General features: G+C 42.0%; 1 protein-coding gene across 8 annotated transcripts in view; it reads right to left on the bottom strand.

The window, feature by feature from the left end:
* Positions 1 to 22,338, bottom strand: part of herc2 (HECT and RLD domain containing E3 ubiquitin protein ligase 2) — a 255,191-nt gene that overhangs the window by 27,636 nt on the left and 205,217 nt on the right. For all 8 annotated transcript variants that reach the window (XM_041199292.1, XM_041199293.1, XM_041199297.1 and 5 more), the window contains 5 exons: positions 16,319 to 16,474; positions 14,065 to 14,180; positions 10,349 to 10,547; positions 9,865 to 10,079; positions 5,216 to 5,393 (listed from right to left, as the gene is read on the bottom strand). In XM_041199292.1, coding sequence (XP_041055226.1) covers positions 5,216 to 5,393; positions 9,865 to 10,079; positions 10,349 to 10,547; positions 14,065 to 14,180; positions 16,319 to 16,474 — 864 coding nt within the window. The remainder of the gene's footprint in view (positions 1 to 5,215; positions 5,394 to 9,864; positions 10,080 to 10,348; positions 10,548 to 14,064; positions 14,181 to 16,318; positions 16,475 to 22,338) is intronic.

Genomic DNA, 22,338 nt, shown 5'->3' with positions numbered 1-22,338 from the left:
CTTGTAGATGGTACACACTGCTGCCACTGTTAGTCGATGGTGGAGGTCGATGTGGTGGAGGGAGATTTTTAAAGGTAGTGTCTAACAAGCAGGCTGCTTTTTCCTGGATGGTGCTGAGTGTCTCGAGTGCTGTTGCAGCTGCATTCATCCAGGCAAATAGAGAGAATTCCATCACACTCTTTACTTGTGCCTTGTAGATGGTGGTCAGGCTTTGGGGAATCAGGAGTTGAGATTCTTGTCAACAGAATTCCCAGCCTCTGACCTGCTCTTGTAGCCACAGTATTTATATGGCTGATCCAGTTTAATTTCTGATCAATGGTAATCCCAGGGCATTGTCAGTGGGGGATTCAGCAATGGTAATGCCATTGAATGCCATGGGGAGATGGTTAGTTCTCAGGGTGTGACAGGGTGGATGTAGATAAACTGTTTCCCCTGGCTGGTGAGCCTAAAATGAGCTGATATAATCTCAGGATAAGGGATAGGCCATTTAAGACTGAAATGAGGAGGAACTTCTTCACCCAGGGGGTGGTGAACCTTTGGAATTCTCTACCCCAGAGGGCTGTGGAAGCTCAATTATTGAGCATGTTCAAGACAGAAATTGATAGTTTTCAGGAGACTAATGACATCAAGGGATATGGAGATAGTGCGGGGAAGTGGCATTAAGGTAGATGTGGGAAAGTAGCATTGAGGTATGTGATGAAACTATAATAATTTTCATAACATTTTTCTGGTTTATTGTGAAGTAGGTTTATGGGGGGGGGGTAAGTATAGTTGGGTCTGTCTGTGTGATTTAAGTACACTTAGAAGTCAAATAGGCTGCAAGCTTGGAATCATCAAAAGAAGTTAAATGTTTGACCTTCTAGTGAGTAAGCATGGATGCTGGTTTAGCATGTCAGGTATATGGGGAATTTGCATTTTTAGATAAAGAAAGGGATTATTTGGTTTACAATTAGCCAGATAAGCAGGGCTAAGGAGTGTATTTATTTTTCCCAAAGGCTACTGACAATATATTGGCAACATGAAAGTTTTTATATTATGAGGAAGATGCAGTTTCAAAGGCATAAGGAACAATAGAACTTATATATTAAAAAGAGAGAAATGTATATATAAAGGAGAATGAAAGGCTATGTGGAAAGAAGGCCACGTAATATCTAATAGGCGTGTGTGAAATAGCCTTAATGAAGCTTCCAGCCTAGTGTGCATGAGTCTGTTATGTAACGAAACTGAAGTTGGGGAAAAAAACATTTGGCATTCCACTGTCAAGTGGGTATTGTGTTAACTTGCTGGTTCTGTTTTAAATATAAAATCTACTTTGTACGGTTGCCTTAAAGGGGGTGTAACTGGGGGTCAAGTTATTTGGAATTATTACAGTAGTAATTGTAGTCTTATGTATGTGCTTGAAATCTTTTATTTTGTTAATAAATATTAATTTAATTTTTTTAAATCTCTAAAGGTCTTGGTGGACTTATTACTTCTGAATTCAGTGCACACGTCTTCTCATAATAAATACAAATTGCAAAACCATTGTGATAGCACAACCAAATTTCCCTTATGAATTTGGTCTCCCTGGCTTACATCATCTGCCACATCATAACAGGTAAGTGATCAGCCATGATCTAGTTGAAAGGCAGAGCAGACTTGACCATGTGAATGGCCTACTCCTGTTCCTGTGTTCTTGTCAGAGATGGTCATTGCCTAGCATTAGGCAGTAATGTTACTTGTCACATATCGGCCCAAATCTGAACTTTGCTGTATGTGGGCACGGACTGTTTCAGTATCTGAGTCATCGGAAATGGTGCTGAACATTGTGCAATCATCAGTCATCGGAACTCCTGCACCGATGCCCTGGGACTGAGATGATTGACTACCAAAAGCCACAATCATCTTCCTTTGTGAGGTATGACTCCAACCAACAGGGGATTTTCCCCAATTCCCATTGACTTCAGTTTTGCTAACACACAAAATCAAGGCAGCATTTGGCTGCAAGGACAGTCACTCTCACCTCACGAGTTCAGCTGTTTTGTCCATGTTTGCACGAAGGCTGTAATGAGATCAGGAGCTGAGTGGTCCTGGCAGAACCCAAACTGAGCATCAGTGAGCTGCTTATTGCTGAGTAACTGTTGCTTGATAGCACTGTCGATGACCCCTTCCATCACTTTGCCGATGATCAAGAATAAACTGAAGGGGCAGTAATTGGCCAGATTGGATTTTTCGTACTTTTTGTGGACAGGATATACCTGGGCAGTTTTCCACATCACAGGGCAGGTGCCAGTGTTGTAGCTGTACTGAAACAGCTTGGCTAGGAGCGCAGCTAGTTCTGGAGCACAAGTCTTCAGTACTATTGCCGGGATATTGTCAAACCCCATAGCCTTTGAAGCATTCAATGCCTTCTGCTGTTTCTTAATAACACGTGGAGCGAATTGAATTGGCTGAAGACTGTGATGCTGCGAACCTCAGGAGGAAACCGAGATGGATCATCCACTTGGCACTTCTTGCTGAAGATGGTTGCAATACTGTACTGTAGAAAAGTCAAATAATTTGTAAAATGGCATTGTTCTCCCATGTTGCTGCTTTGGTCAATTGTGAAAATGGTTAAGTTGCTGGCCTGCTAGATAATGTGTGTACACCTTTTAAAATGCACCTTGGTACAATTTGGACAGTAAAGCTATCACTGGTATGTTCCTAATACAAGTCTATCGGACAAAAAGTGAAGGTTTAAGTGTCTGACAGCCAATATCATTACTGTGCAGATATTAGATGCTACCTGGATGTCTTTTTAAAGGAGATGACCAAACCCTTGCAATCTATTTGCTAAACCTTGGCCTCCATAGTTAATTTTCATTTGGTATGTTCATGTAGCTGTGCCTGATACAACAGATCAACTGTGCTGCTTAGCTTTCTGACCAGATGGTCAGCCTGTATCTCATCTAAGGTCACAGGGCAGCCCTTTTCTGATCTTGCTGGCAGATGCTAGGCTTAAAGCTGTTAAAAATTCAGGCTCTGAACATTTTTTTTTATTCATTCATGAGATGTGGACATCACTTGCTAGGCCAGCATTTATTGCCTATCCCTAACTGCCCTTGAGAAGATGGTGGTGAGCTGCCTTCTTGAAACGCTGCAGTCCGTTGTGTAGGTACATCCACATTGCTGTTAGGAAGGGAGTTCCAGGATTTTGACCCAGCAGCAGTAAAGGAATGGCAATATATTTCCAAGTCAGGATGGTGAGTAACTTGGAGGGGAATTTTGAGGTGGTGGAGTGCCCTTGTCCTTCTAGGTGGTAGCAGTCGTGGGTTTGGAAGGTGCTGTCTAAGGAGCCTTGGTGAAGTCCTGCAGTGCATCTTGTAGATGGTACACACTGCTGCTACGACTGTGTGTCAGTGGTGGGGGAATGAATGTTTGTGCATGGAGTGCCAATCAAGCAGGCTGCTTTGTCCTGGAAGGTGTCAAACTTCTTGAGTGTTGTTGGAGCTGCAATCATCCAGGCAAGTGGAGAGTATAGTTAAAACTATAGAGTTCGGTTAATTCACAAAGGCTTCAATTTTCCTTCTAATATTGAGATCATCTTTCTTTTCGTCTCCTTTGGCAATGAAGTAAAGGCTGTCACCTTGTCTTTAAATGAAAAATCATCATTTGGGATTTTACACACTTTCAAGACAAAGAAATTGAAATGTGAAATGAATAAAGTTGTGAAAGCAGCTAGAAAGGGAATAAAAACAAAGTGTTGGGGAAAGAAAAATCACAGACGTGTGACACAGAAGGCCAGGAAGTTCAGATGAAATGAAAGCAAAGATTAAGGTTCAAATCCAGAATGCTGCCTTTGTAGAACAGGGTAAACATATAGAGTGGAATTGTCCCAGATTTGCAAAAGTACAGTAACAGGCAGGAAAAAAGTCATTTTACCCACCAGCCACAATGGCAGGTTTTCATATCGTCCCTTTCCTGCCTCATTAATTATGCAGCCACGTGAAACATGCCGTTTCCCTGGTGGGTGGCCTCTGATTTGCCCACTACACCGTTACCTCGACTCTTCCTCATGCAGGATGCCATATTTAAACTGTAGCCCCACGCACACTTCTCAATGCTCGCAGCCCAGGACTGCTCCGGTGAAGACATGGCCCCAAAAGAATGCACCTCCCCGATTCAGTGACACATCTCTGGGATGCTCTCTGGATGCTGTGGAGGCATGCCGCGATGTTCTCTATCCTCGCTCTGGCTGCAGGAGGCCCATCAGTCTCACCACTCCAGCTTGGGAGGTGGAGGCAGAGGCGGTCAGTGCCAATGCTGCACACAAGTTGACCATCCAGTGCCAAAAACGGATGAATGATCTCATCCATGCCACCAGGATAAAGTGGCCATCCCATCATTTTAAATTCACACATTCACAAGGCTATCACCCATTCACTGGCATCTCATTCACTGCCAGCTCATTCTCTCACACATACCCTCACATCTCCATCTGGCCTCATCTCCTCTGGAGACTGCCTCCTCAGCCCTCATCATCTTGAGACCACTTGTACAGATAAAATGTGCACCCACACACACCCTAGGCTATCCCACTTCCCCAGGACAGCCTTTGCGCTGTAGCCTCTTCCCTTATCCGAGGCCACTTCTTCCCCTTTCCCAAGCAAGCCCTAGGCCTGCAGCCATTGAAAAACCACCCCTGCCTTATGGCTGGTCTTGTAAGCAGAGCCCTGCCCGTGAGCTCTCCAACAAAAGCGATGTGGTGCTGCCTGCGAAGCCTGGTGCTGATGGCCACAAGTGCAAGTAAGGTAGGCAAACAAACCTCGAAGCCCGCGTGAAGTGCAGCTTGCCAGGTGCATGTCGCTTATGTACAGTTGTGAAACACGTTGGCGTGATTGTACCTGCATGATCCAGCATGGGGGTATGATTCTGGCGAGCGGGGCTTATATGAGACGCTAAAGTATTGGAATTAAGCTCCCGACGTGCAGTGGCGGGAAACGGGTCCTGCCATTTACGGGTGGAGCAGACGATTGCAAACCAGTTTCACGATGGTGTAAACACCAATTTTTGGCCTTTTTGCCATATCGTTCCCCCCTCCTGTCTGCTATGACGCCTGACGCCGACGGGGCCAGAAAATTCCAGCATCGATATAAAGTGTTTCAATCTTTAGCTCAATAAACCAGAGAACAAACCAGGAACAAGAATTTGTTTCCATCATCATCACTGTTTTAATCAATACTTCAGTCGTACTCACCAACTTTGGTTTCAGCTGATCTTCACTGTCCCCATGTCCCAGTCTTCCATATCTGCCTTTACCCCAAGTGTAAAGCTCTCCTGCTGCAGTAATGCAAGCACTATGTGCTCCTCCAGCAGCAACATCAATTACCTCAATGCCACGCAGTGATTCAATGACACGAGGACGGTCGCAGGGACTGAAAAGAGCCAAAAGGTAAAAATCAAATGAAATACACATCTTCTCCACTGAGTTTCTAGAAAAGTTATTTGAAATCAGAATATTAAAATGGTCACTTAGTAACATTTCTTCCAGCACAAAGGTCAAAAATTTGAAAGCTTGTGTCGCCCATCAGTCAAAACTGGAACTAATCAGCTGGAATATGTGATGAAGCACATCATGGAAACAAGAGGTTACATGTTGTTGTTAAGTAAGTACCACCAACATGAACCAGCTCACCCAACCAGAATTTTAACTCTTATCAGCCAATCATGCAGCATCACACACAGTGGCTATAGTGAAGAGTGTCCTAAATAGATTGCCTCACCTGACTAACTTGAGGTCTTTTGGCTCAGATGGTTCCTGCCTCTGAGCCAAGTTCTGGGTTCAAGTCCCACTCCAGACTTTGCTGGCCATGGAAGGAGTGCCCAAGACGTGATTCAAACAGCTTGATAAACTACCTGTTAATCCTTCTAACACTTCCCCAGTATTCACCAAATGGCCACAGAAGGCTGCGGAGGCCAGGTCATTGAGTGTATTTAAGACCGAGATAGATAGGTTCTTGATTGGTAAGGGGATCAAAGGTTATGGAGAGAAGGCGGGAGAATGGAGTTGAGAAACCTATCAGTTATGATTGAATGGCGGAGCAGACTCGATGGGCCGAATGGCCTAATTTCTGCTCCTATGTCTTATGGCCTATACCTAGCTTAGAAGGGAAGAGAAGTGGAAAATAAAGTACTTGAAATACAGTAAAGTCCCACCGTTCATGGGGGTTATGTTCCTGCGAAATCTCACAAAAGGGCAAAATCACGAATGATGAATATGCTTTTCAATGGGAGCAAATTAGATAGGTTCCAGCAATGTGAGGGCAGCATTGGTTTGTGCAGTTACTGTACAGCAAAGTGAGGTACCTGTATACAACAGATGCGGAGAGCCTCTGAGCAATACAACACATATATTGAAAGTTTTAAAAAGAGACAATCCTCGTTTAAGAAAAAAATCACCTCAAAACTAGCAGACAAAATCAGTGAACATTTCAAAATTGAACAGAGCCATTATTGCAGCTCAGGACTGAGAGATTTGGGCATTTCCAGGTTAATCTCTCCATTCGGGCTGCATTTCAGCTGCAACCATCCCAGGCACCACTTCTCACTCAGTCAGAAAGGTGCTTAAAAAAAGGAAAATTAAATGTCCATAGCCAGGACTAATGGAGGAATCCGCTTCCAGAGACTAGGACACCATCTCCCTGTTGAAACATGTCGAGGTCTCTATTCCGCCATGGCTGCTGTCTCCTCGGGGAAACAGGAGAGAGGGGAAAAGAAATGCAGATAAGTGAACATTGCTCACGAGATGGACGATGCAGTGTACAAAGGCTTTAGCATGGGTAAGTGAATACGCGAACAAGGAAGTCGCAAAAGGTGGGGCTTTACTGTAATAAAAAAAGCATGATCCTATTTTAGAGAAAACAACCTCCAGGAAATGGGCACTAGGTAATGCACCTGTTTCAGTCGCAGTGCTCGAGTTAGATGATAATTCTAAGGCAACAACATTGAGTAATGACGACACAAAACAATTATTTTATGTATTACTGAGATGTGTGGTTTTCTCCCACCCTAGACCAAGTTATTTGGTACTTAGGTTTGACACGGCAACTTGTGTGTTTTGGGGTGGGGAGGTGGAGGGGTGGAGAGATGGAGGCAAGTGTTTTCCAGCTCCCTCAATAGCAAAATAGAACAGTACATCACAAAAGGAGGCTATTTGGCCCAACAAGTCTGCGTTGACTCTTTCGAAGAACAATCTAGCTAGTCCCACTTCCTGGTTCTTTTCCCATATCCCTGCAACTTTTTCTCCTTCAAGTATTCCTTCAATTCCTTTTTGAAGGATATTATTGAATCTTTATCCACTACTCTATTATGCAATGCATTTAAAATCCTAATCACTCATTGTGCAAAAAGGCCTTTCCTTATGTTGCCTCTGGTTCATTTGCCAATCAGCTTAAATCTGTGGCATCAGTTTATCAACCTTTAGTGATTGGAAACAGTCTTTTTTATTATTTATTGAACCTAAACTCTTCGTGGTTTCAAACAATTTTTCTGACAAATCTCTTAGCTTTCTCTGCTCTAGGGAGAACAACCCCGGTTCCTCCAGTCATGTCTCATAATGGTAATCCTTCAATCCTGGAACCATTCTAGTAAATCTCTACTGTACCCTCTCCAAAACCTCCACGCATCCTTCCGACGGTGCGGTGCTCGGCTAGAGCATTGTGCCCAATTCTGAGGCTGAAGTTGCGTTTTAAATAACTTTAGAATAACTTCTTGGTTTGTGTACTCGATGCCTCAGTCTATAAAGTCCCGGATCCCGTATGCTTTATTGACTGCCTTGTTAATCGGTCTTGCCACATTCAAAGATTTGTGCACAAACACTACCAGGTCTTTCTCTTCTTACATTAACACTAAAATGATATGATTTAGCAAGTATTGTCTCTCTTCATACTTCTTAGGAAGATTTATCACCTCTCACTTTTCTGTGTAAAATTAGTTATCTTCATAACCATTTACTATACTTCTAAGTTTTGTGTCATTAACAAACTTTGAAATTGTGCCCCTGCACCCACAAGCCCAAGTCATTAATGTATATCAAACAACTGAATCTTTGGGAACTCCACTGTATATCTCCCTCCAGTCTAAAAAAAGCTTAACATATATCCATAATTTGGGACTTGGGGGGGGCTACAGGGCACAATTTCAAAACTTGTAGATGACATCAAACTTGCAAAATGTTGTAAACAGTTATGAAGATAGTCATAGACTTCAAGAGGAAAGAGACAGACTGGTGAGGTGGGCAGACACAGGGCAGGATTTTGCCCTTGATGGGCCTCACCAGCTTGGTGATGGGCAGGCATCCGATCGTCGCCACCGAAATGGGCCCCGCCGCCATTTTAAGTGGGCGGGCCAATTAAGTGCTATGCACTTCCTGTGCGGGCGGGGGGGAGGGGGGGGCGCGGAGGAGGAGGGGTGTGGATTCCCCAACTGTCAGGGTGCGCTCTTTCACGGAAGCGCGTGAAAGAGTGCACATCTCCCTGAGACAAAATGCTGCCTCAGGGAGAGCGCTGACAGGGTTTGAAACTTTAAAAGTAAAAAAATAAAAATATTATTAACATGTCCCCCTTATGTGACCATGTCACACGAGATGGGGCATGTTAATAAGTATCACAGAAACTTTATTAAAAGTTTTTTTAAAACCAACATGAAACCTCATCCCGCCAGTGGATGAGGTTTCATGTTTTTTCAGAAGCCCGCCAGGGCTCCTGGCCTGCCCACTAGCCTTAAGGTTGGAGGGCAAGGCCTTTAATTGATTTAACTACCCTGTCAAAGGCCTCAATTGGCCATTGACAGGTCGGCGGGCGGACAGCTGATCGCGCTGTGCCCCCGCCTTCCTGAATATTTAAATGGGGCAGGATGACATCAGGGGGAATCCCCGACGTCATCCTGCATCGGTGAGTGGGCCCCGCCCCCAGCTCGTCGACGGAAAAATTCTGCCCACAGTAACATGGATTCAAAATTGGTTAAGGGATAGAAAACAGCTGTGGCAGATGGCTTTTTAATCGCATGGGCTTCCATTTTCCTAACAAATACAATATGTGATGCCTTATCAAACAATTTTTTAAAGCTCACATACATATCAACCGTACTGCCCTCCTTCACCCTCACTGTTACTTCTTTAAAGCAATGCATTTGGATAGAAAACTGTGTTGACACCTAAAAAAAGAGGGGGAGAAATTATATCCTGTAGTGCTAATTCTAGTGGCACTACGCAAAATGGTGTCGATTCAATGGGGTAGGCAATGCTGCGGGTCGTGACCTGTGCTGTTTCCTTTGTCAATATTCCATAGGACATACAGCACAGAAACAGCCATTTGGCCCAATCAGTCATTGATGGTGTTTATGCTCTACTCAAGTCTGCTGCCATTTTTCTTCATGTAAATCTACCATCGTAACTATCTATTCCCTTCTCCATCATATGCTCATCTAGCTTCCTCTTAAATGCATCTATACTATTCTCTTCACCCACCCCTGTAGCAGTGAGTTCCACATTCTCACCAAACTTTGGATAAAGAAGTTTCTTCTGAATTCCCTATTGGATTTTTTGATGACTATTTCATATTGATGGTCTCTAGTTATGCTCTCCCCCACAGGGGGAAACATTCTTTCTGTATCCATTCAATCAAAATCTTTCCTAATTTTAGAGGCCTCTGTCAAGTCACCCCTCGGGACTTCTTTTTTCAAGAGAAACGAGATCCAGCATTTCCTGATTATGTTTACCCTTGCATTTTTGATAATATCCTTGTAAATCTTTCCTGCACTCTCTCTAATGCCTCTACACCATTAAAGCTTGAAATAAGAAGCGGCGTAACACAAACAAATACCATCCCCCAGAATGTTCTCTCTTACCTTCTATTGCCATGCCCCAGCTTGCCATCTTCTGCCTCTCCCCAAGAGTAAACTTCTCCTTCAGATGACAAGGCAAGGCAGTGCTTGCCTCCCGAATTCACTGCCACCTTCTTTACAAAAACATGCTGAATGGATTCCAGCAAAGTAGGGGTAGATACAGACTCTGTCCCTCCGATCCCCAGTCTCCCACCAGCTCCGTATCCAGTGGCATACAACTAATGTAATAAAGTAAGAATCAGAATTATTCTTGCAATGTACCTTTATTGCCATACAACCATATTCCTTCTGATTCATCACTAATCAAATATTGAAGATGCTGCAAAATAGTTTAAACAGACTGATTTTGTTACAAATCAAGTGAAAATAATATTTTCTAAGTCCCATTGTAGCCTTTTGATACTTCAAAAAATTAGTTATAGCATATGTATGCTTCAAAAAAAACTAACATTAACAGAGTATTAACAAAGGACATTTGAAAATTCACCTTTCCATCTGCTGTTACTGCAAACAATGTCTGTTCTCCACCGATCAGCTGCACAGGCCTTAAGGTTGCTAATGCCTCACATGGTGTTGGAACTTTAACTTTCGCACCTTCTATACCCCCCAGCTGACCTCTATGGTTGTGTCCCCAGCCATAAATAGTTCCACTTCCACCAGCAGAGAGAGTCCAATCATCAGACCGCCTGTCAAAGGAAAATAAACTTGATGGAAGATGTATAGGTACTTCAAGTGTTTTGCTTTGCTCTCGGTCAAAGAACAAAGATAATTAAGAACTGAATATTTTTCCCCCAACTATCACTCAGTTCATAAATATCTTAGAAAGTCAGTCAATATAATTTGAATTCTTCACACTTGGTGTCAAGACATTGTGGGTGCGAGGCTTCTGCTAATGATCTGTTGCACAGTGATTTGGTGATCTCATCGATGCCATTATAGGGAGATCAACTGATTCTCTACTGCACAATACAGAAAATGTCACCCCAGCTCTCCATCTTATACAGCTCTTAGTGCCTACATGGAATCACAGAACGGTTACAGCCCAGAATTAGGCCATTTGGACGGTGTTTCTGTGCCGCTTCTCCATAGAAGCAATTTACCTAGTGCCACTATCCCGCCTTCTCCCAAAGCCCTGCGCGTTCTTCCCTTTCAAATAACAACTCTTGAATGTCTCATGAACCTGCCTCCACCATATTCTCAGGCAGTGCATTCCAGATCCTAACCATTTGCTGCATGAAAAAGTTTTTCCTCATGTTGCCATTGCTTCTTTTGCTATTTACCTGAAATTTGTGCCCTCGTGTTCTTGATCCTTCCAACCATGGGAACATTTTTTCCACCATCTACTCTGTCCAGACAGCTCATGATTTTGAATACCTCCATCAAATTTCCTCTCAACCTTCTCTTCTCCAGGGAAAACAAGTCCCAACTTCTAACTTTTTAATTAACTGAAATTTCTCATCCCTGCGGCCATCCTCATGAATCTTTTCTACACTCACTCTAATGCCTTCACATCTCTCCTAAAGTGTGGCGCCCATAACTGGATGCAATACTCCAGCTGAGGCCGAAATAGTGTATTGTCCAAGTTCAACCTCCCTGCTCTGGCACCCTATGTCCCAATTAATAAAGTTTAGGATGCTATATGCTTTATTACCCACTCTCTCAACTTGTCCTACCACCTTCAATGATTAATGCACATATACACCTTTGTCCCTCTACTCCTATATCCCCTTGAGAGTTGTACCTTTCATTTTGGTAGGAAGAATGTGAAAACGCAATATAAAATAAAACTCAATGCAGAGAGGCATGAAGTGATTTATCTGCCACTCGTCTACCTATTCCACCAACTTGTCTATGTCCTTTTGAAGTTCTACACCATCCTACTCACAGTTTACCATGCCTCCAAGTTTCATATCATCTGCAAATTTTGAAATTATGCTCTGTACCCAGAGCTCTCGATCATTAATATGCATCAGGAAAAGCAAAGGTCCCAAAACTGACCCCTGGGAAACTCCACTATGAACCTTCCTCCTGTCAGAAAACCATCCATTAACTACTACTCGCTGTTTCCTGTCACGTAGTCAATTTCACATGTCCCTTTTTAATTCCATGAACTATAACTGTGCCCAGAAGTCTGTTATGGGGCATTTTACCAAATGCCTTTTGGAAGTCTGTGTACACCATATCAACTGCATTACCCTCATCAACCCCCCTCTGTTATCTCATCAAAAAAACTCCAACAAGTTAGCTAAACTTGATTTGCCCTTAACAAATCTGTGCTAGCTTTCCTTAATTAACCTGCATTTGCCCAAGTGACTATTAGTTTAGTCTCAAAACATTGCTTCTAGAAGCTTCCCCACCACCAGGGTAAACTGACTGGCCTGTAATTGGGATTATATCCTTTTTTTAAAACAAGGGTGTAACATTTGTAATTCTCCAGTTATAGAAATCACAGTGCAGAAGAGGCCCTTCGGCCCACCGAGTCTGCATCGACATGTGAGAAACACCTGACCTATCTACTTACCTAATCCCATTTACCAGCACTTGGCCCATAGCCTTGAATGTTATGACATGCCAAGTGCTCATCCAGGTACTTTTTTAAAGGATGTGAGGCAACCCGCCTCCACCACCCTCCCAGGCAGCGAGTCCTTCCAGACCATCACCACCCTCTGGGTAAAAAGGTTTTTCCTCACATTCCACACCCCCCACCCCCCAAAAAACCTCCTGCCCTCACCTTGAACTTGTGTCCCCTCATGACTGACCCTTCAACTAAGGGGAACAGCTGCTCCCTATCCACCCTGTCCATGCCCCTCATAATCTTGTACACCTCGATCAGGTCGCCCCTCAGTCTTCTCTGCTCCAACGAAAACAACCCAAGTCTATCCAACCTCGCTTCATAACTTAAATGTTTCATCCCAGGCAACGTCCTGGTGAATCTCCTCCCCACCCCCTCCAGTGCAATCATATCCTTCCTATAATGTGGCGACCAGAATTGCACACGGTGCTCCAGCTGTGGCCTCACCAAGGCTCTATACAACTCCAACATGACCTCCCTACTTTTGTAAGCTATGCCTCGATTGATAAAGGCAAGCGTCACATATGCCTTTTTCACTACCCCACTAACATGCCCCTCCGCCTTCAGACACACACACCAAGGCTCCATTGTTCCTCAGAACTTCCTAGTGTCATGCTGTTCATTGAATACTTCCTTGTCAAATTACTCCTTCCAAAGTGTATCACCTCACACTTTTCAGGGTTAAATTCCATCTGCCACTTATCTGCCCATTTGACCATCCCGTCTATATCTTTCTGTAGCCCAAAACACTCAACCTTACTGTTAACCACCCTGCCAATCTTTGTGTCATCCGCAAACTTACTAATGCTAGCCCCCACATCGACATCTATGTCATTTATATAAATGAAGAATAATCAGAGACCCGGCACAGATTCCTGTGGTACGCCACTGGACACTGGCTTCCAGTCACTAAAGCATCCTTCTGTCATCACCCTCTGTCTCCTACAACTAAGCCAATTTTAAATCCACCTTATCAAATTACCTTGTATCCCATGTGCATTTGCCTTCTGGTGCCACTGGTAAGTTAGCCCCTCTGGTGCCACTCAGAGTCCAAGGAAGAATGGAAAATCACGGCCAGTGCCTCCACAATTTCCACACTCACTTCCCCCCAGTATCCTTGAATGCATCTCTTCCGGTCCAGGCGCCTTGTCAACTTTAAGTACAGGCAGCCTATGCAATACCATCTCCTTATCAATTCTGAACTCTTCAGGTATCTGAACTACTTCCTCATTCACCATGATCTATTCAATCATGGAAATGAATACTTTGGGTAGAACTTGGAAAATAGATCACTGCCTGGCTTTCCTCTGGCATGAAGCAGATAGAAAATGGAGGAAGACAGTGGAAAATGCACTAAACTATGTTCACATTATTAGATTTCACGATATGGAGCAGGAAAAATTATTTCAGTAGAAGTGCTATCATGGGTCAAGTTGCTCACAACTATTCTTGAAATCATGTCAAAGAATTTAGGAACATAACAATCAGAAAAATACTCCTTTAAAAATATTTGTAAAAATACATCAATATTTGTGGCATTCCTGCAGAGTGGCAAATTAAAGTCATGATAACAATTACTAACTTGAATATTCTCTACTTGTAATTAAATAATGACTCTCCTGCCTCAGTACCTGTTTATCCACTGGACTAGTTGTTCATCTTGTTCTCTTTTAAAAACATCGTGGCTCTCATGAAGAACATCCATATTTTCATTATCAATCATCAATTCACGGATTTTTTTTGCCACCTGTGCCAAATGCAAAACAAAATTTAGGAATTTGAAATTATGTTTTGATCCCTTTGCATTTTGCACTTCAGATGTATAACCTAACCAGCCTAGAAACCAAAAAATTAAAAGTACTTAATTTACCAGCAAAGCAAAGGTTTGACTGGTCAAATATATTAGAAGTTAAAGATTGTAAAGTTTATTAAACATTTTTGTACATTAACAAAGGGAATACCAACATCAGTATGAACATTCCCAAGCTTTCATCAATAATTAATAATGGACAAATCCACTGTGAAAAATGGATGCATTAGTCTAAAAATATCACAGAACACAACTTGTTAATTGTGATTCACTTACAGAATTAACTAACTTTTAAGAATATTACTGTATAATTGAGAAAAACAAGTTCCATCCTTATATCATGACTCCAGGAGCAGAATTAGTTGAACTGATGCAGGTTCAGCCCACTGGTTGGAGAACTGGTGGGAAACTTGTGTCGCTACCAAGGGGAAGGCCCAACAAATAAGTGCCTGTAAGGCACTTAACTGGCCAGCGTTGGACTGTCTGAGATTTAGGACCTCAAAGCTGGAAGTGCCGTAGTGGCAGCTACCTGTAATAGACCCAAGGAGAGGCCTAGGATCTCCAAGGGGCCCAAGCCACAGGTGAGTGAGGCTGGAATGGGGTCACGGAGCGAGAGGATGCAGGGGGATTGGGGACAGGGGGATTAGAGGCAAGGGCAGTGGCTTTTAGCAGCCACCCCCTACCCAGTGGAAACCACTTCCAAACCCCCCCACTGCCCAGAAAAGCCCAGACAAACCTGACTGGGTTTGCCCAGCAGCTTTCTGGAAGCACAGGAAAGCAATGTCCACTCACAGTTAATCCCTGAGCCATCACTAAATTCAGTGGGCTCAGAGATAATTGGTGTCAATCAACTAAACGGGAGACTGACATGCGGCCTCTTGCTGGATTAAGTGAGCCTGGTCGCCATGTTTCCTGTCATAATGGGCTGCATTAAATCCAACCCCATGTCAGCCTAATACGACCCATAAGGAAGGAATCAACTATTGATTATTATACCATTTGGTATAACCCACAAAATACAAAAAGACAATTTATACATAAATTTCCACAAAGGGTCTTTCTCGACTGATGAATTTGGATAGGTCAAATAGGCTTCTTCATCTGTAATAATTCCTGTTCAAAAGAATAACCACAGCCATTTTCTTTGAACACTGCTCATTGTAACGACCAAATATGGAGAAACTATTGGGTGAGGCAATGCCCATGAACAAGAGTAGGGACGTTATGCTTCAGTTATACAGGGCATTGGTGAGACCACATGTGGAGTGCTTTGTACAGTATTGGTCTCCTTATTTATGGAAAGATGTAAATGCATTGGAAGCACTTCAGAGAAGGTTTACGAGATTAATACCCAAAATGGGCGGGTTGCTTTTTGAGGAAAGGCTGCACAGGCTAAGCTTGTATCTGCTGGAGTTAAGAAGAGCGTGAGGCGACTTGATTGAAACAGTCAAGATCCTCAGGGGAGTTGACAGGATGGATGTGGAAGGGGTGACTCCTCTTGTGGGAGAATCTAGAACTCGGGATCACTGTTTCAAAATAAGAGGTTGCCCATTTAGGAAATTTTTTTTTTCTGAGGGTTGAGAGAGTTTGGAATTCCCTTCGTCAATAGGTGGTTGAGGCAGAGTCCTTGATTATCTTTAATGCAGAGGCAGGTAGATTCTTGATAAGCAAGGGATGAAAGGTTATCAGGGGTAATATGAAGTTGAGGTTAAAATCAGATCAACCATGATCTTACTGAATGGTGGAGCAGGCTCGAAGGGCCAAGTAGCTTACTCCTCTTCCTAATTCGTATGTTCACATTTTTGATCAAAACTAACTAATAAGGGCCAGATTTTCCACCCTGTTGATGGTTGGAAATCTAATCTAACCTGAGGAAATCTAGGGTGTAATACAAAATCAGCAGAGTTTTTGAGATTCAGAGGCAACAATTTAGTTCCAAAGAGAGAACAGTGCATTGATAATTAACATTGTACCAAATTTCATATCTAGTTCTGAGGTTCGGAAAATAACATGCTGAGTGTTTACTAGCAATAGACAAGGACTGGGTTTTCTTGAGCATTCTTAATATTTATTACCTCATCAGGAAACTGCCGTGGCAATGACGTTCTCTTATCCAAAGCCACAGCAACTCTCAAGGCCATGCAGTATCTTCTAAACCAAGCCCACTTGTGTGTCTCAGCACAGCAAGGTAGAGTATCAAGCTCTAAATCACAAGCTAGAGCGACCAATACCTGCAAAAACAAAGTACTACTTAAATTCAGATTTCTTTACACTTCCGTCTCGTGACAAAAATCAGGCATCACATATGCATAAATACAGGATCACTGGCAAATGCTTGTCTCGAGGTACAAACTTCAATCTAAACCGGTTCTGCAAATCCATAAGAATCTCTTGTGAAGGAATTAAGGTAGTGATTTGGTGGGTGTTGAACAATGATTTCCATCTATTTTAACAGTAAGAGATACTTCCGACTTGTGAAAAAGGTGTACGTTCTTCACAAAAATATGTTTTTCAAACGCTTACTCATTTGTAGGTTCATAATTTTATAACATCAATCTTAAAATATATACCTGTCAGCTCTACTAATATTATTACGACAGTATGGCTGCCAGTGGTGAGATTCAAGTTTATATGCCACAGCAAAAATATTGTAAAGTTGTTCTGTGCATCCTCCCTCCCTGGATAAATTAAAAAGTTTTAAATAAAAACAGAAAATGCTAGAAATATTCAGCAGATCTAGCAGCTTCTGTGGAGAGAGAAACAGTTTTAACGTTTCAGGTCATGACCTTTCATCGCAAGTTCTGATGAAAGGTCATGATCTGAAACGTTAACTCTGTTCACTCTCAGTTTATAGCTGACCCTAATGGCTGCTGTTATAGTACAAGGCAAACTTTTTAACTGTCCATTGATCCTAGCTAATGTATATGTACCCAGCTTCTTATTTTCAATGAATTAAACTATCACTCATATCTTGGAGGAGACTTTAACTGCGTTCTTAACCCAAATTTAGATCGCTCATCCAAAAAATCTGTAAATATCAAAATATCAAAAGCAGCCTCAGTCATCAGGTTTCTTCTGCAGATTGGTAGATTCATGGAGTTTTCTATACCCATCAGCAAGGCAATACTCCTTTTGCTCTCCTGTTCGCCACATCTACTCGCGTATTGGCTATATTTTCCTTGACAAGAGGCTGCTCCCGTTTGTTCAATCTTGCGCATGCAATAGTTTTGCGATCCCTGATCATGCCCCCTTAGTTTCAGCAATATGATTCTATGGGAAGAATTTTCCCGCCAGCGAGCGGGGGTGGGGCCCGCTCACTGACACCGTAAAATGATGCGCGGTGACGTCAGGCGGGCATCCTGACATCTGTCAAAGGCCTATTAAGGCCATTAAGAAAGTAATTAAAGTTGTTAAGAATTGCTGCCCGCCCAAACTTAAGGTTGGCGGGGCAGGCAAAGAGCCCAGGCGGCCTTCACATTTTCACGAAACCTCATCCACGGGCGGGATGAGCTTTCATGAATGGGTTTTTCAATTAAATAAAAAATTTTGGAAAAATTAATGGACATGTCCCAGCTCATGTGACAGTTTCTCATGAGGGGACATGTCCTTAAATTTTTTTTTCACCGTTATTAAATTTTCCAGAACTTAAAGTGCATCAGGGAGATTTGTTGCGCTCTTTCGCAGGGAATTCCCCCTTGCCCACAAGGAGTGCACAGCGCTTCTGGGTGTGCATCTAGCTGTGTGGGCCTTAATTGGCCTGCTCACCCGATCAGGTTCGTGCTCGCTCTCGCCCCCGCACAACCCCCCAACAAGGGGGGGGGGGGTGGGTGGGGTGTGGGATTCAGCCCCATGACCAATCTGTTTCTCATCCACCATGGCATCTTGATTTTCTTCTTCTAGTGGACCTGGATTTTACTACATTCATTTCCTCACAAATAGATACTTTTTTAGGACTTAATACTACTCCAGATATTTCCTTTGCTACTGTCTGGAGAGTATGAGGGCATGCCTATGTGGACAAATAATTTCATATACTGTCCAACTTAAACACAATACCTCAAAATTGTTCCAACTGATTGACCAAATTCTCTTTGTGGGCCAGCAGAATGCTACTGCACCTACCCCAATATTATACAAACAGCATCTGGCTCTACAGGCGGAACTTGACCTTCTTTCTACTAAAATAGAAAAGCTAAGCGGTATGTTTTACGGAGCATGATGAAAGAACCGGTAGACTCCTGGCTCACCGGCCTGTTTCTGAAGTCACCACTCCAGCAGGGTAAACCACCACCGATCGTCAGGAGATCAATGATCAATTCAAACTTTATTCCACTCTAGGCCTCAGACTCCTTTTCAGATCCTGGTTTATTTCAATTTTTTTTTGATAACATTGACATCCCAGCTCTAACGTTTTACTCTATGAATGCATTAGAAACTCCCCTTTCCCAAGATGAAGTACTAAAGGCCATTAAATCCATGCAAAGTAATGAGGCACCAGGGCCTGATGGATTTCCAATAGAATTTTATTTAAAAATGCTTATCACAACTTTCTCCATTATTATTGTCTCTGTTTTCAGAATGCTTTCTCTCTAAAATGCATCCTCCTATGCTGCATGCGGCATCTTTGTCTATTCTTTTGAAGAGAGATAAGGATCCGCTGCATTGCAGTTCACACTGGCCTATTTCCCGTTTAAATGCAGATGTCAAGATACGAGCTAAAGCCTTAGCCCACTGTCTTAAACGTGTCCCTCCATTTATTATCTCTCCTGACCAGGCAGCTTTTATTCAGGGCAGGCAATCCTTCTCTAACTTAAGGCGTCTTTTCAATATTATTTACACATTCAGCTACTCCTCTCCATGAGATTCTTAGAACTATGAATGCAGAAAAGGCTTTTGATAGAGTGGAATGGGACTAAATTTTCTTCACTATTCAAAATTTTGGACTTGGACCCATTTTTATAAAATGGATAAAACTATTGTATTCCTCCCCAGTTAGTTCAGTACATATAAATAATATCCACTCTAAATTCTTTAACCTCCATCGAGGTACCAGACAGGACTGTCCCCTTTTTTCCCCACTACTTTTCGCTATTGCTATTGAGCCCCTGGCAATTTCACTGCGAACCTGTGGAGATATACAGGGTGTTACACAGGGTGGAGTCGAGCAGAAACTCTCCCTAAATGCTGATGACCTACTTCTTAACATCTCAGATCTGGCCTCATCTCTCCCACATATTTTCTCTACTCTTGAGCAATTTGGTCATATTTAAGGTTTTAAAATTAATTTGCAAAAAGAGTGAAATATTTCCTATTAACTCTATTGCAAAGAATTAGCTTCTTTCTTCCCTCCCCTTCAAGGTCTCAGTAAACAGTTTTAAATATTTAGGGATTTTAATTACTCAATCCCTTGGAGACCTTTTTAAGCTCAATTTTAACCCTTTGTTGGAATGTACAAAGCAAGACTTAGCACATTAGTCTAGCTTACCCCTTTCTTTACTTGGTCGTATAAATTCTATAAAGAATAATATTTTTCCAAAATTTCTATACCAATGTCTTCCATTGTTTATCTCCAAGCATTTTTTTGTTGCAATAGACCAATTATTTGGAATAAGAAAACACCCAGAATTCGTCAAGTTTTTCTACAAAGACCCAATCATTTAGGTGATTTGGCACTGCCAAATTTTCAGTTTTATTATTAGTCTGCTAATATCCGTAATATTTCTTTTTGGCTTCATTCGGACTCGGTTAGTTTAGCATGGGCGTAACTGGAGGCAGCCTCCTGTCAATCCACATCCCTGCTTACTCTGGTGTGCTCCTCCATTCCTTTCTCAAACTGTCACTTTTCTTCAAACCCTATCGTTAGACAGTCACTTAAGATCCATACCCAATTTAGAACACACTTTGGGCTACAATCTCTCTCTTTATGCAGCCCTATTAATGCAAGCCATTTACTTCTGCCTTCATTAGGAGATTCTGCCTTCAGTCTGACATGCGAGAGGCGTCAAAACCCTTGCTAACTTGTACATCGATAATATTTTTGCTTCTTTCGACACTCGGTCTCAGAAATACGATCTGATCTACACACACTTCTTTCGCTGCTTACAAATTTTGTGTGCAAAAAAAAAAAAATTGCTCAGTTTCCTTTATTGCTCCCTAAATCACCAATAAATATATTAGAACTAAACCTTTTGTTAGGGGGTTCATTTCCAAATTATATTCTCTAATTTTTTCACTACACTGCCCTACGCTTTCTCCCTTAAAAATTATTTGGGAGCAAGATTTTGACTTATCAGAGGATAACTGGTAGTCTATTCACTATCGTGTACATTCCTCACCTGTAAGTGCGAGACATGGCTTACTACAATTTAAAATCTTAGATTGTATCCGTCTATTCAAAGTGAAATTATCTAAGATTTATTCAAATTTTGATCCGATCTGTGGTAAATGCCATACTGCCCCAGCCTCTCCAATTCATATGTACTGGTTGTGTCCTAAATTGGCTTTATTTTGGACAAAAATGTTTACATCACTCATATTTTTAGTAGCAACACTGAACTTTCTATTACAGCACTCTTTAGAGTGGAACCAAATGGCATCACTCTTACAAAAATTCAGACTGATACACTCGCCTTTTCAACGTTATTGGCTAGATGCATTATTGGCTAGGATACAGCTCTCTACTTTCATATAAATAACCCTAATTAGGGTTGTATGTATTATATCATGTGAAACTAAATCTGGCCGATGATTGTTAATTTTCTTTTTATTTATTTTTTTGGGATTGGAGATGGTTTTTATTTCTTTTTTTTTCTTCTTTCTCCCACTTTTTCTTTCTCTTCCAAATGTAAGTGCATTAAATTACTGCTGGACTGTAAGCTTTCTTTTGCACTGTTACTAATTATGATTGTTGTTAAAACTTAATAAGCACAAATAAAAATTAAGATTGTCTGATGCTTCGGAGGGTGATATTCCTTGCAATTGAGTTAGGTAAAAGCTTGCAGTCATGGAGTATAATCTCACCTCTGGCAAACAAAATATTCATGGTGTGAAGCCATCAATAGTATTAACTGCACTGGCAGACACTTTCACTTTTCTTGCTGTTTTTTCACGGTTTAACAGCAATTTTTCCCAACAATGCCCATTCAGCAGCATTTGCTCTTGCTTTCTGGTCAATGTAGTTCCAATAAATGGTTTTGGTATTATAAATGCTAAGCATGTGGCCAGAAAAGTGCAGCCAACTTCTCCAGAAGTAAAATTACCTACTTATTTGGTAAATAAAGCCAGAAAAAAAGCCAATAGAATGCTCAGCTTTATAAGCTGGTTCTCAAGAGTCCAAATCTGAAGTTATGATGGACTTAAACAAAACTTTAGGTAGGTGACAGAGTACTGTTATAGAAAGGACATTGAAACCACAGGGAACACTCAGTGCAGCTTGACCAGGATGATGCAAAGAATGGAAAGCTATAGTTATGAGAAAGCACTTGAGATACTGGGGTTTGTCCCAGCGGAGCAGGGAAAGCTGTGAGGAAATTTAACAGATGCTTCCAAAGTTGTGAAGAGTTTTCACTGAGAAAATACAGAAATACATTTTTATTGTTGGAGAGTCAGAGATGAGGGATCATCAATTCAAAATCATCAAATTTAAAATAAATCACTTGAGAGAGTAGGGAGGCAAATTTTATTTTCGGAAAAAACTGTGCAGGATTGATGCACGTAGGGAGTGTTTTGTTTCAGGAAGTGGTTGAGGCAGAGGTCTTTTCTTTAAAAAAGGAAAAATGTGGATAAATATTTGATGGATAAAGCTATAGAGAAAGCATGAGGCAGTGAGATTAGTTTCATATGGCTTTATTTAGCAAAAAAGGCTGCAAATATGTGATGGGCGGACTGGTTTTTATCTGTGCTGTAAGCTTTCGTGGTTCAAAGCCTGTAGGGAGTTAACACTGTAAAGTATTATTAGAAATCTATGCTATGTGGAAGCTTAATGTCTCCGTTGCATCAAGGTCCTACATCACTGAATGAAGGAAACTGGTGGGTGGGTGGCAAGGGAACAGGCTGTCCCACAACAACAAAGAGTCAAAGGGGGAAATTAGTTTGG

This window comes from Carcharodon carcharias, chromosome 11, assembly GCF_017639515.1.
Source record: "Carcharodon carcharias isolate sCarCar2 chromosome 11, sCarCar2.pri, whole genome shotgun sequence".
Classification (NCBI taxonomy): domain Eukaryota; kingdom Metazoa; phylum Chordata; class Chondrichthyes; order Lamniformes; family Lamnidae; genus Carcharodon; species Carcharodon carcharias.
Note: the sequence above shows the minus strand (reverse complement) of the source record. Positions and strands in the feature narration are given on the sequence as shown.